This window comes from Spea bombifrons, chromosome 3, assembly GCF_027358695.1.
Source record: "Spea bombifrons isolate aSpeBom1 chromosome 3, aSpeBom1.2.pri, whole genome shotgun sequence".
NCBI classification, from domain to species: domain Eukaryota; kingdom Metazoa; phylum Chordata; class Amphibia; order Anura; family Pelobatidae; genus Spea; species Spea bombifrons.
Window position 1 is genome coordinate 12,898,135 of NC_071089.1, and position 19,352 is coordinate 12,917,486.

The window sequence follows — 19,352 nt, forward strand, 5'->3', positions numbered from 1 at the left end:
TGGAGGGCGGTACAAGAATTTGTGTTTGCAGGCATGGTGGAGGTTCATCGCAAGTTTGGGGCTGCATTTCTGCAAATGGAGTTGGGGATTTGGTCGGATTGAATGGTCTCAATGCTGAGAAGTACAGGCAGATACTTATCAGTCATGAAATACCATCAGGGAGGCATCTGATTGGCCCCAACATCTCAACATCATCGCCTCTATCCGGAATGACATGAGAAGATAAATAAACAATGAACGTATCTCTTTTTGCACAGTACTGTGTGTTTGTATGTATATATTATATACTGTGCGTGTATATTTGTAAATGCCGAGCTTTTACTTGGAATATTCCTTTTTGGTTTTAATTCCACATTATCCCAATGATTGTGCTGCCTTACTCCTGTGCAATTGTTTTAAAGGACATAATGAACCCGGGGCCTAATGAGTCCATTAGACGTGGTAATCAATAATGAGCATCTGACTATTATGTTTATTGATGAGCTGATTGCTTGAGACAGTCTTTAGAGAACACAAATCCGTTTTGATACTGGGAAATTGGCTCTTGATGGTCGCAGCAGACTGAGTTTTAAAGGCAGCGAAAACACATCCCGCAATATTCTAAAACTCATTAGGGGCATCAGCAGCTTAGAGAACATTTACAGGAAAGCTGTGCACATTAAGCGTTCTCTCTGGGTTTTGGCAAACATTGTACGGTATTTGCTATAAAATGAGATACAACTTTGTTAGATTGTATCAGCTGAGGTTACAACTTTTGTTGTGTAAGGGCTACAGTACATAGAGCAAGGTCACATAGGCTTTTCACAAATCACAAATTTGGATATATCGGTTAAAATATAATATTTCTTAAGCGGAAATGGTGTTACCCAGCGGAGCAAAAAAATAACATTGCTACTTTTGGTTGTAAGTAGTGGAACCAACGTTGTACCAAAAGGGTTATTGGAGCAGTCATGAGTTAAAAAAAACCCATATATTTATGCAATATAGGGTGTTTCATTAGTAACACTTGTCAGAGCTGTTAGGTTTCTGCTTTACATAGACCCCACCTGAGCCAACTCAGGGCCGTAAGTTCCATAGGGCAAGAAGGGCAGCTGCCCCAGGAGCCACAAGGTGATGGCTGCACTTCTGGAACCACGTGCGACATCAGCCGCAATGTGACCTCTGACCTTGCCATGCACCTGCATAAGTAGGGTGCCGCTGGTAATATAACCCTAATGGCGAATGCATTGTATGTACCTGTACGTTCACTGCTTCATGACATCAAGAGGCTCTCAGTAAATTTTGTTATTAACGAAAACACAGCACAGATCACAATCAGAAAGGGAAAGTGTAACCCAGCTTCAATTAAATCTGCTTGAACAACAGAAGTATATCCGTCCCTTGCTTTGCTTTCTAGTGTACTACAAACGATGTGACGGCTGAAGCAAAGTTTCGCCATGTGTACGTTAGATGTCTACAAATTCCAGGCAAATTCCCCCCCATAGGGAAAATAAAGAGTGCTGTAGACATATTGACTTGGAAAAGTCTATAGGAAAATCTGTAAGGTTGGTAAACAATTTACTGGCTGCATTTACCTGATTTAACATCCAGACTATTACGTAAAATAACATTGGTTTTAGATATTTTTTCACTCATACACTCAGTTTTGGTATAAATACATTAAAACCATATATATTTTGACATTTAATTATCTGTTTTCCATATGTCCTTAATGCACTTTTAGTGTGCCAGTTGTATTATCTTAAGTAATACTGTCCACGTTTGCCCTGGGATCGACGGTTTCATTTTTCCCTGTCTACTCAAAAAAGTTGTAATAAGGTGGAAAGTTTCTTATTAAGAAGTCCTACAAAGTAATGTTCTTGGACCAAAACTATATTTTAAGAAAATTATGACACATTATTGCAAGCTTGGGTTTCAAAGGACGGCACATCTGGGATTTGTCTTCACTTCCAGTGGAAACTTGTCCATTAAAGGGACAGCCTAGCGACCCATGCAGCACCATCAATGGAAAAATTCATATTAAAGTATTTATTATACATTATACAACTTGTATGGAGCAGCAAAACAAGCAAAGACAATTTGTTTCCTGTCCTGGAGTCATCTCCATTCTTCTAAGCCCATTGAAAGGCTTCCAGAACCAATCAGTAGTCAATACCAGTGCTTAATTATTTTATGCATAGACCTTTTACATACTTTTTGTTGTTGGTTTGGCTTTCTAATATATAATAAGACATTTTGTTCTCATGTTACTATAAAGAAGCGGGTTCCATCTTTTCGGATAAATGAGCCTTAAATATTCTTTAAGGGAAGCCTGGGGATAATATAAAATCTAGGAATTAAAATGAAATGTGAATCACCATCCATGTATAACGTTGGTGTACATGAATCTATATATTTTAAGGACTAAACCAATGATTTTGGATGGGGTACAGATACTAAACCCAGCAAACGAGCAGACCCTCAAAATATATTTGATAATTAGACGTTCCCTTACAGCTCAGTGGGGTTTAGCACATTCTGTAAACACATTGTATTCATTACTAAAGAACTGGTGTAAAACCAAACCTAGATGGGACTGGAGAGATCCCATGCGACTTTACCAAGTAAAAGTACCTATACCTTGTAGGCTTTTCATCTATCAGCCCTTCTTATACACTACATGAATTGCATGTCCATGATTTTTTTAACCTCTAGCTTTCTAAACGCTGGCAAAGAATAGTGGAATTTGGGAGAAAGATTCTGATATTTCATTTTTATATTTTATATGGCATTTGGCTTTAACGTAAATCAACCAGGTCAAGCTAAAGGTACAGATTAGACTTGTAGATAAGCCTCAGCTATATATATATATATATATATAATGTTATGAAAATACCGATCTCCAAAATATTGCTCAAAGAATCTCATCATTATTTGTTGATAAATTCATAATCCTAGAAATACTGTGATACCATTTTTTTAAATCTCTAGTCCGTTAATCAAATTAATGCAAAAATAATTTACTGTCTAAGCTTAAATAACAAAACATGATACATCCTTAAAGTAGCTAAACCAAAATGTATGTACCATTAACAAGAAGATACTAAACTACATTTTACCCTCCCCCCATTATTCATATATGAATACTCCCCCAGAGTATTCATCTGCACCACCTGCTCCATTGATTCGCTTTGATTTCTCGTTATAAAGATACATTACAAATCCGTAACTTTTTTATTTTCTGAGAGTGACTTTTCATACTGTAATGATTGGTAACCTAGAAACAGTATAATCACCTTCAGTTGTATAGGAATGGAAAAAAAATACATACTGTTTTGTTTGTATCATAGATGGAGGTAAAGAACCAGCATGTCAATAAATTAGGTTATGTTGGAAATATATATTTTTTTAATGTGATCTGTTTTTTTTACTTAATTGTCAAATCAGATACTGCTTCGTCTGATTATCCCAGTTCTGAGAATTGTGTAAGAGAATAACAGGTTTAGAACATTTGAAGATCATATTTATTTGTCCTAAGTTAATTGCGGCTGGAACCGCAGCAGTGTGTCCTACTTACATCATTAAAACCTTTTCTATCCATTTTTGTTTTTTTTAAATTGGTATATTTGGCACCTTCTCGTACCAGTGAATGGTTCTTTTTCTAAGGTTGCGGAGGGAGGGATATAGTGAACATGTGATGACTAAGTTAATGAAACTATAGAATTTTGGTAACTTATGATCTATATCATCTTAGGTCAGGGTCATTTGCAGGATCTTGTAGTGGTTAAGATGCAATTTAATGGACATTTCAACTTTACTTGTTATTTTATTTAATTGTTCATCCATGTGTTGTCTCTTGACACGGGGAATGGAAGGATAGTGAAAAACTAGCAACTTAGTGAATTACATTATTAACCCAAATGCTTTAGGATAATTAGATTCATTTGTAATCATTAAGAGAATGGTATATTACCTAAAACTGTAAGGTTTCCCCTGTTTCTCGTTAAAATAAAACCCATGTCAGTGAGTATTTTGGTTGGGTAAATACATTTAGTGCCAGGAACATTACTTATGTGTTATTGAAAATCCATTTATAGGCAGATTTTTGCATTGAACTTGTACAAGTTCCAAAGCTTCCTAATGATGTTGGCAGTGTAGCCAGATAACGGAGTATGTCATGCCAGTCAATTCTGTAAGAATAATAAGAGCCTGACTACATATCTTTTCAGAATGCAAAATAAAAATCTTAAAAGATGGGCCCAGCGGATACAGGCAGCAGTTGTATTGGGCTGATCTTTCATGCAAAGGAGCTAGGAAGTGAGAAAGAGGCAAATGTATACGGGGGGCTGGAGGATGCATCAGACCTCAGAAGTTCATTTTTGCTCCTTAGTTAGCACCAGACCTTAGAGGTCTAGGTGGGCTCCTCACCAAGCATCTAACCTTAGAGGTCCTGGTGGGCTTCTCACCAAGCATCTGACCTTAGAGGTCCTTGTGGGCTTCTCACCAAGCATCTGACCTTAGAGGTTCAGGTGTACTCCTCACCAACCATCAGACCTTAAAGGTTCAGGTGTACTCCTCACCAACCATCAGACCTTAGAGGTTCAGGTGTGTTCCTCACTAAACATAAGACCTTAGAGGTTCAGGTGTACTCCTCACCAACCATCAGACCTTAAAGGTTCAGGTGTACTCCTCACCAACCATCAGACCTTAGAGGTTCAGGTGGGCTTCTCACCAACCATCAGACCTTAGAGGTTCAGGTGGGCTTCTCACCAACCATCAGACCTTAGAGGTTCAGGTGGGCTTCTCGCCAATCATAAGAACTTAGAGGTTTGGGTGTGCTCCTCAGCAAGCATCTGACCCAAGAGGTATGCAAAGCTGGGTGAGTGCTCCAAATCACCCCTGCAGATTTAGTTGCCCCTACTGCTTTGTGGAAAATAGTCAGTGGAACTGTCTGCTTGTTCATTGTTTATACCTAACTTGTATATATTTTGTCTTCTCCAGCTCTATTATATTTAGCATTAGTAATATTGATTAGTGTTATATCATTAATAATCTAATTGTGTTTTACATGCTTCTCATATATATGAAAAAGCAGTAACAAAACTACTGGATCACACTGAAAGTGTACAGAATAAAAGTCACAATAAAACCTTGCATGCTTCAACGAGTAAATATTTGAAACTGATGGAATATGCACAAAGAATGCATACTCTAGGACGTTCAAAGCACTTTATACAAAATCTTTAAATATTTATGAAGCCTTTTTCAAATCCTCTAGCACTGCAAGCTATGCATTTAGCGATCCCTACGGGCCCCTTTGAAGCAAAGTTGGAAATATACCAACTAAATTGCCAGGAGAAAGCTGACATCCTGCATCAAGCCTACACTTTAGCATCATCCGGGGGGGGGGGGGAGTCTATTGCTCTGTTAGCACATACATCCTTGCAACAAATAAATAAAAAAGAATATTTCCTTTTTCTGTTTGTTACATATCATTATCCTGTTTTACCGTTGTCGATTTGCTTTATAGTTTAATGCCTTGCAGGCAGATATCTAAATATATACGGGATTAATTAACCCAGTAAGAAAGTACCAATGTGACAAAGTGTTCTTAATGGGAGAGTCCCATGGAGAGGAAAAATAGATTTTCCGTGAACATTAAATACAGTTTGGAACACAGAGAAAAAAATTGTGCTGTAATTCTTCCATTATGTTTCTGCAACTCCTGTGCGTTCCATTTTAGTCTATCATGTAATATCTAATTGTCACCGCATGCATGCAGACCAGTTGTGCTGATTAAAGGTCATTCTTGATGCATCATGGGCCAGGTGGTTTGACCATCTTCATACCGTCCATTTGTCCTGTTTTAAATGGTTCCACTGTTGTAACCATGGTTTGATTGGGAGATGAGTGGATCTTCCGAGATCAGCTTACTCTTCTGTAAATTGAGGTCATATCCTGGTGTTTTGGTTCAACGCTTTGGCACACCATAGGGAGGCTTTCATTTTTTTTAAAATAGCCCCACTTGGTCCAGCTAAAATGTTGGGAGGTATGCATCTTGCTCATGCCGTTCCACCTTGCACCTGTCACAATCGCACTTTAAGGGTGAGTAAATTACTGATGATTTACTGAAACCAGTAGTCATTTGTAATTGTTAATCAGCATCAGGCTAGATTTCCACTTGTTTTTTTTTTGCTAAAAACGCCTATAAAAACGCCAATAGCGCCACCTGGCGTTTTTTTAGTGAAAAACGGCTGCAGCCAGATGTTAGCTGTTCTTCAATAGGAAATCGCAAAATGCCATTTCCACTTGGCGTTTTTCTGTTTGGCGTTTTTTCAGTCCTCTTTGGCGTTTTTCTGCTTTTTTGGGCTCTGTGGCAGTTTTTCAAAATCGCAGCATGTTGACACTCTGGCGTTTTTTGCAAGGAAATCTTGGCGTTTTTCTCCAATAGAAGTCTATGGGAGAGAAAAAACGCCATGAAAAAGCCATGTGGGTTTGTTGCCTTGGCATTTTTTATGGCGTTTTTTCCACAGTTACAATGCAGAGGATGGACCCAGTATCTGTGTGTCCTACGAGAAATAGGCGGAAAACAAACAGTTTCACACAAAACAAAGTCCTGGACTGGTTCATATTGAATTTTACACCATTTGGAACAAACATGCCATTACAAACAAACATACCCAACGCATCAACTGGATCCTGCGTGCCAAAAGCAACAGCAAACAATTTGCACCATCATTTGGGGCCAATCTTCCCAGAGGAGCAGACATTCGGAATAAAGCATGCCTTACAAACCACAGAAAAGAGACAAAAGGGTCTACCAAGTAAATGACATCAGGAGAGGGCAGATACTTGCCATTTATCCTAATCCCTTTTAGCTGGGTGAAACTTCTAACTTGTAAAGGCTGGAAAAACTGCCTAAGGTCAAAAAAAGCAATTTCCACAGAAAGGCTAAAACGCCAGAAAAAACTCCAGAAAAAACGCCAAAACGCAGGTAAATGCAGTGGCAGTTTTCTTGGCGTTTTTCCTGGCGTTTTTCATCAAGAAAAAAACGCAGGACAAAAACCCAAGTGGAAACCTAGCCTAACTGTTTTTTCTTTTATGTATTGAGTTTAAAATGTCACCTTCTGGAAGGGGAGAGAGAGAAATGGTTTAATAATAAGACAAATTAATCAGCTTTGTTTTCCGGTGCCCTCTTCTTATGTGTCAGTGCCCTCTCCAAAATACCATCTAGATACATATGCAGAAAATAAAAATGTCCTGGTTGCAGTTTTTTAAGCAGTCTTGTTTAAGTTGTATCTGTAGCTGTATTTGGGTGTGCAGTTTTATACATGCCGCTTATATTCTGGCTTTGCTGCCCAATTTATCATCTGACTTCTAAGCAATGTACTCGTTGTCTTGTGGGTAATGGAAATATTTACCGTTGTTTCGGTATACAGTGGTGTACACTAACTACTCGACAAACCTGTAAAATTAAAATGTAGCAAGAAAAAAAGATAATAGTGATTTCTTTAAGAGGTTGTTTTACCTTTCAACGCAAAGGGTATATGAAGTCAGCAAAAGCTGTATTTATCAGTGATTCATAGGTTATGTAGTACACTATGCTCACAAAATAAGCTTCATAAAGCTTTAAAAAACATTAGTCTGCCCCAATATGTGTATGTGTTCGCTGTATAAACACCTAGGAATATCTGCAAAACATTATGAAGAGATTAATAGTCTCAGACATCAAGGCTCCAAAACGATGTAAAGTAGAGCCAGAGACAAAATACCTCTATTATCTTTTCCCTCTCTGCTATCAACACCATAATGGTCAATCTGTTAATTGAGCATAAAGTTTAGGAGAAATCAAGTGTTCTGGTTGTGCTGGTTGGAGTCGTGTATTGCCCTAATTCCCCTGCATTAACACCTCTAAGACTTTAATGCTTACATAGCTGTATTCATGGCTTACACACAGGGAATTCTAGCTGAGAACACTAGACTCCATCTATTCAGGAAGAACTGCTGCAGGCATGGGGTCAGCTTCCAATGGAATGTCCAGATTTGCCTTGACAAATGTGATCCATGACCATACCTAGGATTCTCCTAGGTCAGTTGGCCTGGAGGTCTTCCTTTCCATGTGACAATGGATGACCTAGCTTGCAGAAATCCCATATGATCAGCTGTTTGACTGCAGGTTTGCACAATGGATGGTCCCCTGAGACAGAGATCACTTGGGGGTTCCCCTACAGTAATATGTATTAACAGAGGACGTCAACATTTTTGGCACTCCTTACCCTCCTTGTTCTTCCCGACTTATATACCAATTTTATGGTCGAAATTAATAATATAATAACCGTGTAATTTAATAAAACAATAATATATGAAATAACGTTTTATCCAGATTAACCCCTTTGAATGTTTTATGACACACAAGATCCTGGTTTACCCATGTTGATGCTGATTCGTAACAAGGACTGTCTGAACTAGGTAGCAGCAAAGCTTTTGTTCAGAGAATGACTTCTTGTTCCTTCCATACATTTATTTCCCCAGAAAGATTTTGTGCGCTTGGCATTTTCATCAAGTAGATGGAGTGCCGTGGTCTGGTTTTGTTCAGCTTGGAATTTTATTTTCTCATTAACATTATACTCTGACCTTGGGATCTACTTCACAGCAATTGGTTTTTCTGGCCTGCTGGTTATTGTTGTAAATTATCAATATACTCAGAGATTCTACACAGTGTGATGTCCCCCCAGGCGACCTGCCATTGTACATGTACTTAGCCGGCCAGGAGACAGCTCACCACGTAGTTCCGAGCTCTGATGCCTCTTATAACAAAACGGGGTCTCTGTGACTCTAATATGCTATTAACACTTCCCCTAGCTTTTTGAATGTAAAATATAGCCCGTGACTACTAATATGAGGAGCCACGGCAAACACGTGATTTGCATTTTAACTCACCTGTTAACATCAAGAACACAAATGACTTGCCTAAACTGTGTGTTCAGGGAAAACTATTAAAGAAAAACCATAGGTGTCACCAACACCTATCTTGTACAAACACAAAATAAGACATAAATTCTAAAGAATTGTATATAATTTTTTTGTTTCATTTATAAAACAGAGGAGCCATTCTGTTTGATAGACTCTACTTCACCTTGGTACCTTCCACCAGTTTGTACATGCAGTTCTCTGGTGACATGAAAGCTTTATATTCATATGCACTTTTTTGTCTTTATGTTTTGCAGCACCCAAAGAAAATGAAGAAAGAGTGTTCAGGGAGAGGATGCGCCCTAGGAAGCGTCAGGGTGCTGTGCGGCGCAGGGTCCACCAAGTTAACGGGCATAAGTTTATGGCAACGTACCTTAGACAACCAACATACTGTTCACACTGCAGAGATTTTATATGGTATGTAATTATGTGTACTCTTTTCTATAGCTTACCCTGCTGATGTCATTATTACTATATTATACAAAATTATATTACATTTTCTTTACAGAGAACCAGCAAGTTCCCTAACACTTTTACAGAAGGGGAGAGTGAAAACAAACATTGACAATAAAAATACTAGGTCTGGACTGGGCGTCTAGAACAGGCTAAGGGGACTTTGTTAAAAAAAAAGAAAAAAAAAAAGAAAACAAGTAAAAAAAAATGACTAAGGGGCACAAAAAGCAAAATAAAACAAATGTCCAAAGTGTAACATAGTCCAAATTTTTTTTTTTTAAGTCACGCAGTCCTTAAAATGTGTTTGGGCCCTGCAGTCCTGAACATATGGATATGTGGTGTTGCTGAGCATAAATAAGATTTATGTTTTGCATTGTTCTCTAACCCTGTGGAAGAAATCCTAAGCATTTTTTCCAACTTCTGTCTAGCTTTAGAGCTAACAAATATCTCCATAATAAGACAGACTTGGGTAACTAAGTGAGTAACGTAGTATTCCGTTGCATTGTTTTCCTACAGGAGAGCTCAGTAATGACTTTAACAGCTTTTTTAAAGCTAAATTAACAGCAAAATGCCCATTTACCATCAAAGTAAAATTCACTGTGGTATATCGTTTTTTCCAATTTCTGTTCCGCCATGGAGCTGATAAATATCTCTATAATAAGACAGTCTTGGGTAACTAAGTGAGTAGCACAGCATTGTTTTTCAACAGAATAGCTTAATAATGTCTTTTTTAAAGTTAAATTCATGGCAAAATGCCCAAATACATAATTGAATAGCATTGATTGATAACCAGTGCCACGCCCTAGAGGCAATTTTACTGGCATTATAGTGCAATTAGTCCTTTAGGCTAAAAAACTCACCTTTGCTTGTAATCCTAATGATACAGAACGTGGCCTGTGACAGTGTTGTTTACAGTAGCTATTGAATATCATCGTGCTACGTAAAACTAAAATAAGTAATCATTTGGCTCCTTAGATATTGATTTTTCTTTGATTTTTAAACATTTGAAGGCAATTTTGAGTACTTTTAAGTTTTGCAATGAGCGCATGCAAAAGTCAAGTTCAGACTTTAAGTAAGGTTGGAATATATTTGTCCCGACCCGTAAAGCAGTTTAAACCCCAAATGTTGTTTACAAAGTGATGTTTGGTATGTAAGAAATATCGTCTTGTCCGCTGTGTCCGCGGCACCGCAGGCTTTATTATCTAGTTCTATATGTATGAGTATGCCATGGCTGATCTAACTCTGTGCGGGTACACTAAACACAAAAGCAAACATATGGTAACAAATGCAAAAAGGAGGGTTTTAAAGGTTAACCATCTAAATGCTGGAAGGGCATTAAATGCATTGCATTTAATATATATAAAAAACTATATTTGCAACCAACAAATAAGAATACATTTTCTGGGTTTGTGAATCAATAAAATAGAAACAAGAAGAAGATTCTTTTGTATCTGGTTGGCATGGAAACTCCAATTTCTCTAGTATTTAAAAGCTAGAATAATAAGCAGTACGGTTCCTTTCCGAAATTCATAGCAATGATTTAAATAAATCAAATCTGAGTTGATTCTAAGGTTGTCAGAATATACAATACATGTAAGTTTTACTTTGTTTCAGTTTGATGAAAAATGCATTTTCAATTTGATTTAATTTCCCAAAATCATATTCAAATGCATACTGATTGCAAATAATACATATATATATTTAAATGTATAGGTATTGTTGTTCCTTAAGCTAATACATTCATTTTAATTATTTAAAGACCAGAGGGCTGAACCCACACTGTTTATCCCTTTGCAGCGGTTTGCTTGAACCTTTCCTGGCTATCAAGGGTTAAATATACATTTTAAGCGGGGTATACAAAGTCTGTAGAATCAGACGCTGTAATTTCTGGTGCATATAGATATAGGTCTATAGTGCGCACATACACCCTCCTGACTCGTACGGTAGATCCCGGGATTCATTTAGATTTGGAGGCTTTTAAATAACAGGAAGCAGGCCCTCTCCTTGTCTCGGTGAGTAGCTGACTTCCTGGCCAACCGTTTACAAAAGAAATAAAGCTTTCCGTAGGTGATGAGATGGCAATTAACGTACCCAGAGACAACGTCAGCTTGGGAAATAAACGCTCAGACCGGTTATAATGTTATGTAAAAGAAAAATCACTGTATGTTCTTCAAAGGAATATAATGTTCTGAAATTGAGATTGTAATGGGAGAAGCAGTTTGGGCACCACTAATGGCGGTGACAGGGGTTGAGTAAAAAACATGAATGGTCACGGCAGACAGGGAATTAGAATAATCCGTGAAGAGTCGGAAATGGCAACAGGATATCAGATCAAAGGCAGTGTCAGGAACAATGTGGGTCAGACGCAAGGAACCGGTTGTATTTTAAAATGGGTCAATGGCATGCAAAATCAGGTATATTATGTTAAGTTATAGGTTCACAGGATGGCTGACATTTAGCGTATTCTTTTTAGAGCGTATCATTCCTGATGATGAGTAGATGGAGCTTCTATTCCTCTTTCCTATAGGATCATGGGGTCCAGGGCCCTGAAAATGGCAAAATATGGGTGGGTAGTGTGTGGCGGGCTTGGTCAAAGGGATAAAATGTGGAATGAAGTTGTCGAGGGCTAAATCAGTGAGGGAATTTAAACATGCATGGGAAAAGGAGTATGGCTACTGAATCTAAGAGAAGACCAACTGATTACGATGAGTCTTTACATCTTGGAAATTGGGCAGACTAGATGGGCCAAAAGGGTCTTATGTGTAGAGGTTTTAAATATAGATTTGTGCGTTTACCCTGAATTGATGGCACCAAAGTATGCGCTCTACTGGATACTCTTTTTTTTTTTTTTTTTTTTTAGGTGATGTGGAAGCCAGGTCTCCTGCAATAGATGCCCATTCCTTGTCCCATAATATCATTAATATTAGCTTTTAAGATATTAAACTTTTTTTTCCTGTAGGTGCGCAGGCACGTGGTATTATAATTTCCCTTTCATAGAAAGTACATTGTTGACCTGAGCACAAATGCAGAATAATCTTCGGTGGAGGCCTTTGTCTGTGTCACTAATGGAAACGTTGGTCTATTCAAAGAGTGCATGCAGCATGTAAACACTGCCGGCTAAGAATAGACGAGGCTTTCACATTTCCCTCTTGTAAACTTGACATTAAGGAAATACTGGGGTCATCTCGTTTGATTTTGAGCCTCGTGCATCCCGCTCATTTCTCTCTCTCTCTATTGTGATCTCTTCCCTTGTGTTTGGTAGAGTTAACCAACACGCATTGTAATTCTAAATATAGAAGTCTTTGGTAATGAAAATAGATATACATCAGTTTTCACAAAACTGAATGAATTCAAGGAAAATGGTTGAGAAATTTAGCAGCGACTTAAATGCGACCCCAGTCAAGCGTTTAGTCTCTCTTCACACATTTTTATCAAGCCAGTTTATAAAACTTATCGGTAATGCTAATTTTCTTTATAGGAAAAAAGTGTCCAAGAAAAACATAACACATAGCATTCCACAATCCACACGTATTAGCTAGCAACAAGATTCCCTAAAATAAAACTAAAATTACAATATTTATAAAATGATCTGAAACATTAGTTTAAATGGCAAAAAAATAAATATGGGTCAATAAATTGTAATAAAATTAGAGTGCAAAACAACGTGTAATAGTGCAAACCTAAATGCAATCAATAATGCAAGTGCCAATCTTTGATCTCTGAGCTGTTCAAGCATCATTTCACAAAGGCTGTTGGCTCTACACAAAATTGGGACTGTCCCGCATCTGGGCTCTAGGCCAGCTCCCACCTTGCTTAAATGTAGCTTGGGCCCTGTTGCCATTGCACTGCTGGGTTTGATTCAGAATGCTCAGGGTAATATATTGGCACAGCTGCAGAGATCAATGACACAATTAAATATTCCCTGAAAAAAAGGTGCTCCTTTAAGCTGACTGTGCTGTTCCAAAAATAAGCATTTATAGGATATTCTTGGATCTACGTGGCTTCCTGTGTTAGTGCTTTATTTTACAACACAAACATTTTAAGTAGGTAATTCCTTCCTAGACCCTCATCTGCCTTAACAAGAGGTGATGTTCCAGCTAGCTCTAGAAGTTTCTAGGTGTGATAATCTCTATGGGTTGAATTCCAAAAAGGAAAAATGTAAATGCTTTGGATGTCTACAGTTACACTATGTGACCAAAAGTATGTGGACACATGACCAGCATACCTATATGGGCTTGTTGGACATCCTATTCCAAAACCATGGGCATTAATATCTCATGTGCTGATGTTGCTTCTAGAGGTAGTTTGGAATTCTGTAGTAAATGATGCTTGCACACTGACTTGTGGCAAAGTTGGCATCATATGCCCTGCTTAAAGTCACTGAGCTCTTCAGCGTTCTACTGCCAGTGTTTGTCTATGAAGACAGCTGACTATGTGTTTGATTTTATATACCTGTGGCTGAAACACCTAAACTCAACTAATTAAGAGTGGGTCCACATACTTTTGGTCATATAGTATATGCATCAATTCCATAATTAAATATAGGTGTTTGTGGGCTTTACATTTTCATTTTAAACAAGAGACATTTAAGAAGGTTATATTGGATAACTAATAATTAGAACTGATCAGAAAGGGGGCCAAACTGGGGAATAAAATCAGCACTAACACTTTGAGGGCAGTGGCCGATAATATGAGGTACGTGCTATGCACTTATGGTTTTTGCAGCATGTGGCTGACGGCCACCCACTAAAGGACGGGATCTGCTGCCCAAGCGACAATATTTAGGACGCCATGCATTTGCCCAATGGCCGATCCAGTCCGCATCAGATGTTTTAGAAATTGTGGGAGTTCAATTCATCAATTTTAAAGGATCAATAAAAGCATAATTTTTCCCAATACAACTTTTCTTTCCGCAACTTACAGTGCAATTTAGTTGAAAAGGCCTACGTATCTAATTGTTCTTTTTGTCATTTACAGGGGAGTCATAGGAAAACAGGGATACCAATGCCAAGGTAAGGAATAATGTTACATCCTGTGAATTATACTGACACTTAATAAATCACAAGCAATCAGCAGATCCCAAGGGGGAATATATGTGTGCATGATATAATGAACTGAACAGTACCCTCTAACAGACAAACAGATCTGCTGTTGCACTGTCCATATAGCTTTTCAACAGCAGTCCTCAAGTACTCCGAACAATGCGGAATTTCTATCACTCTGAATGAGCGAGGGGCATCTTTAACATGGGGCAAATAGGCAAGTGCCCGGGGCTGAGGCTTATCACGGGAGCCAATGGCACCTCAACAGCTGGCAGGATAAGACTAAATGGAGGTGGAGGCACATGCATCTCCACCAGCGATTCCTCCTTTGGGTCTGGGCACCTTCTGATGTAGCACAATGCAGATCAGCTCAGCATCAGACAAATGGGGAATAGCTGGCAGCACAGGTAAAGATAGCCCTATATAAAACTAGCCAATACAGATGTCTATTACCACTTAGTTATGCTTTCTGCATTATTAACATTAAATCACCCTTTTAACGTAAGAAAAAACTGCCTGCATATCACAAAATGTATAACTGAGAATTGGGTTACATCGGTGTGTGATAACCAAGGAAATTTACACAGTGCGGAATTTTGGTGCTGGGGCATCTGACAGTCTTTCTTAATGAGATGACCTTGAGACCCCTGAAATATTAACCCATTAATAGCCCATTGAGACAATTCTATGTAGCGACTCATGAAATGTGTTATCCAAATGGCTAGTCCTCATGGCAATGTTTATTTAAAGATACATTTAATTGAATCACCTTTATTCAAGCAGGAATGCCAACTATCACATACTGGTAGCAAAAGGACCAATCGGGAGTCTTTTATATATGATCACAGGGGGGTAAAATTGGAAGGAGTCGCTTCCAGACTGTGTGACCCCGAGAATCTGCCCCTTCACCCTGAGACTCGGCGTCAAACCCAGAGAGTTCCCCATTATGCTGACATTGTTCGGCTATTCAAGCATCAACATGAAAGCAGAGTCAATAATTTGTTAAAATGATCTGAGAGAACTTGAGGTTTTTAAGGATTGGCCGATGTTAGCGTGTGTTCGGTTATAGTTAAACCTGCTGTCCGCTAAGTGTAATTTCATCTAAGCTGTGCTGGTTTCAGGGGTGGAAAATGCTCTTCTTTGCCAGCTTTTCTTTCTCATGCTCCTTATTGGGTATCTTATCTCCACCCTGTCTGCTCCCTTCTTGCCCCTTACTTTTTTTGTATGCGTTGGGTTCTTTTGTAGTAACCACGGCTTCTAGCCAGATCCAGAATTCTGGCACAAACTTATTCTTTAACTTAATAACACAAGGGATGCTCATAACTCTTTGGGTGCCAGGGGGCACTAAATATATTTATTTTTAGCACATTTCATGCATTACTAGTAACAAATTAGATTTTCCAATAACTTCATCCACTGTTAAGACTGAAAGCAAAGTTTGGGAGTTATGAAATATATGAACACAATTTTATAATACTCTTTAAATGTAGCTGACAGATTCTTGACCATATTAAAGGGTTATTGTGAGTTAAAAGTGGAATTTACAGCTTTAGGGCAGAATATTATAAAAATAATCTGCTATGGAAACAATTATTAAAAGAAAACTCAAAAAACGTAAAAACGTCGCTGAGCATTACATTTCCCTATAAAATGCTCCCATAGTGCTTGTTGCTTGCGCTGCAATAAATGGATCCCGTTCTGTTTGAGTCGAGTAGTTTTTGGTGACGTTGCTGTCTTGTAGATGTATGATCAGTACTTTGAAGGAGTACTTTAGGAGAAGTCGTCCTGGGTGATTTCAAGCTGATCCCTTTGCAGGAAAAATTACAATTTGCTTATTGCTTGCATACAGACACATTCTATTCCATATTTCTTCCCAATTGGAATTTTCTCTTTTTAAGTCCACCCAGGTCAATTTTAATTTCTAATCCCCGCTCTCCTATTTGTTTTCTCGCTCCTTGGGGTCTAATATCACTTTCCCTCAACCCAGCCCCGTTTTACATTTTTCAGCTAAATACTGTAAGCAAAATACAATTTTTTTTTATTCTAAAAGCCTTACAAATTTAGATTGCAGACCTTATGCAATGTAAAGAGCAAAGCATTTAGGGCCACGGTTCTTAAAACCTCTTTAAACAAGTGCAGCTTTAAAAAGTTGAGAGGTATACTATCCGTCGCTAAGAGCCTGTCCCTGTCATATATGTAACCTCTTTTTGACAGCCTTGTTTTTGCTGTTTTGGTCCTTAAAATAAGACTGGACATAGAACACACATTTGGCTGTTCTGAAGGTATTTTTACCAATGCTTTCCAAAGGCTTGATCATGTTAGGGGTTTTATATGCTATAAATACACCTTCTTCTTTTTGTTGATTTTTATAGCGGCTAAAATAAGTTAGAAATACTAAAAAAAAAAAAAAAATCCTGTCTCAGACTCATGGTGGAAAAATATTTTGTTCTAAGCAGCAGAAACACGCCGTACAACCTTCAGACGGGTCTCTGCTCTGTTATTTCTGAAGGTAAATGTGTCAATTTCTTGGAAAGCAGTTATTTTATTAAGTAGCTTAATGTAGCAGATGGCAGAGGCGCTCTGGAGACAGCCTTTCGGGATTGTTAAATAAGGATGGGCTTTAAATAAAGGTAGAAATACACAGATTTGGGCAAGAAGCGGGGTCTGGAGGAACATCGCAGGCTGTTGATACACACTGCACAGCTACGTGAATACGCACCCAATGCAGGGAACGTCTAAGGAATGTTAAATACGCAGATTCGTGGAAGAGTAATGTAAATGCATACGGTCAGTTGGCACCAGCTCGCCAGAGCTTCTCAATCTCTCATCCTTTGTTTACAGTTTGCACTTGCGTAGTTCATAAGAGATGCCACGAGCTTATTATAACGAAGTGCGCTGGTTTAAAGAAACAGGAAACCAACGATGAGGTAAATATTTACATTCAAAAACGATGTCTTTGTTGAAAAAACAGAAAACATATTTCTGCTTACACACCCTTGCCGTCTGGCCACCATCTTTACCGCCAGAGTGTCCTGCGGTGGTATTGTTCAGCGAAAGGCCTGTATGGCGACACTTTCGCTTAAGTGGTAGTTTTCATGTAATATATTGAAGACTAGCTTAAAAGATCCATATTCCTTAGACAGGAAATGACATAATGTTCTTCATCATCCGCATAAAATGGACTCTGTTAACCGCTATAATATTCATGACCGTATACCTCTAATTAGGAGAACTGTCTGAAACGTGGACATAAGCCAAGGGATGGCATATCGTTATTATACTAAATATGAAACTATTAGAGTGGCTGCATGAAAGTATATTTCCGTTATGATCATGCCAATGGTTTCCATTTATTGAGACCTAACCTGAGGGCTATCACCAGTTGATCATTTGGCTTTAAGAAAACACCAATTATGCTGGGGGTGCTATCCACAGGGGCCATATACAGAATGCATTACCACGTGTGCCTATTATTATTTATTATTTATTGTTTTATATGTCTTCTCTGTTACTCTTTTGGCAGGTTGGCTCCCAACGTTTTAGCGTCAATATGCCTCACAAGTTCAGTATCCATAACTACAAAGTACCTACGTTTTGTGACCACTGTGGTTCTTTACTCTGGGGCCTCATGAGGCAAGGTTTACAATGCAAAGGTAAGAGGACGTGGTGGCATAGAGTACCGTGTCAAGATGGCTTATTAAATATATTACTAACAAATACGTTATGTTTCATTAGATATCATCCCTACTACGGTTGCCCAGAATGCCAAGATGATTTCCCCCAATAATTGTACAATCATTTACAATTTGCTAATTATTCCCAGGAATAATTCATTGTCATGAGAGGTTAAAGCAGGCACTGATAGGCTATTGCCATTCAAACTAAAACAACTAGGTCTTCAGTCATAATACATGGCCCTTTAATTCTTGCTGTGGCCATGCCAGGGTCCTTCCGTTAGCACGGGGCAGTAGACCGTTTCATAGTTTTTCTTTTGTGCCCTATGAAGTTTTATATCTAGAAATTCAGAATAGTAACTAGTAAATAGGCTGACGTTTTATAACATGTGCCACTAGAGGGCAGTGTAGGAGAACAGTTTGCTAAACTTTTCAAGTTTAAAAAAATCTCTGAATTTGATGAAAAAAAGAAAAAAAAGTAATGTGGACAATAGTACATATCTTGTAATCTTCAATAACAGACAAGATCACAATTAAAACGGGTCTGTTTTATTTACTTTTAAAACTGTAGAAGAAAGTGGGGTTGACCTGCACAAAAAGGAAGGTAAATAGTATCATGTATTTGTTATTATTATAATAATTATTATTAGCATTATTATTATTAATAATATATAACAATATATATATATATATATATATATATATATATATATATATATATATATATATATATAGTATATAATTATGGAAGCTGTGTAATAGTAATAAAGTAATACATGCTTATGTTTTCTCTCTTCTCCCAGTCTGTAAAATGAACGTACATAGACGCTGTGAATCTAATGTAGCACCAAACTGTGGAGTGGATTCTAGAGGAATAGCAAAAGTATTAGCCGATCTTGGCGTAACACCAGATAAAATCACCGCCGCAGGCCAGAGAAGGAAAAAGGTGAGAATTCACAATGGGTCCTGTCAAAGGGACAAAGCACACCTTGCTATAGGGTGTGGATATAAGTCAGTCATAAGTATATTCATACATAAAATAATACAAATGTTTGAATCAGCCCGTGGTTTGAAATTAATAAAGTATTCATCTGTCTTCTGACTGCGGTGTCAAGGGACAGTTTATTGTCCCATGCACCCTCACCTGCAAATAATGAGGTTTAATATACATTCTTCAACCTTAAGAAGAAGTTGCAGCTCCAGAGCTGCATTGCACCCCTGCCTCCATACTTTA

The 19,352-nt window shown here is 38.1% G+C and overlaps 1 protein-coding gene across 1 annotated transcript in view; it reads left to right on the plus strand.

The window, feature by feature from the left end:
- PRKCE (protein kinase C epsilon) overlaps nt 1-19,352 on the plus strand; it is a 155,196-nt gene that overhangs the window by 75,128 nt on the left and 60,716 nt on the right. Inside the window, exons 3-7 of the mRNA XM_053460623.1 lie at nt 9,207-9,366; nt 14,380-14,414; nt 17,286-17,371; nt 17,968-18,097; nt 18,922-19,064. Of these exons, the coding sequence (XP_053316598.1) occupies nt 9,207-9,366; nt 14,380-14,414; nt 17,286-17,371; nt 17,968-18,097; nt 18,922-19,064 (554 nt within the window). The remainder of the gene's footprint in view (nt 1-9,206; nt 9,367-14,379; nt 14,415-17,285; nt 17,372-17,967; nt 18,098-18,921; nt 19,065-19,352) is intronic.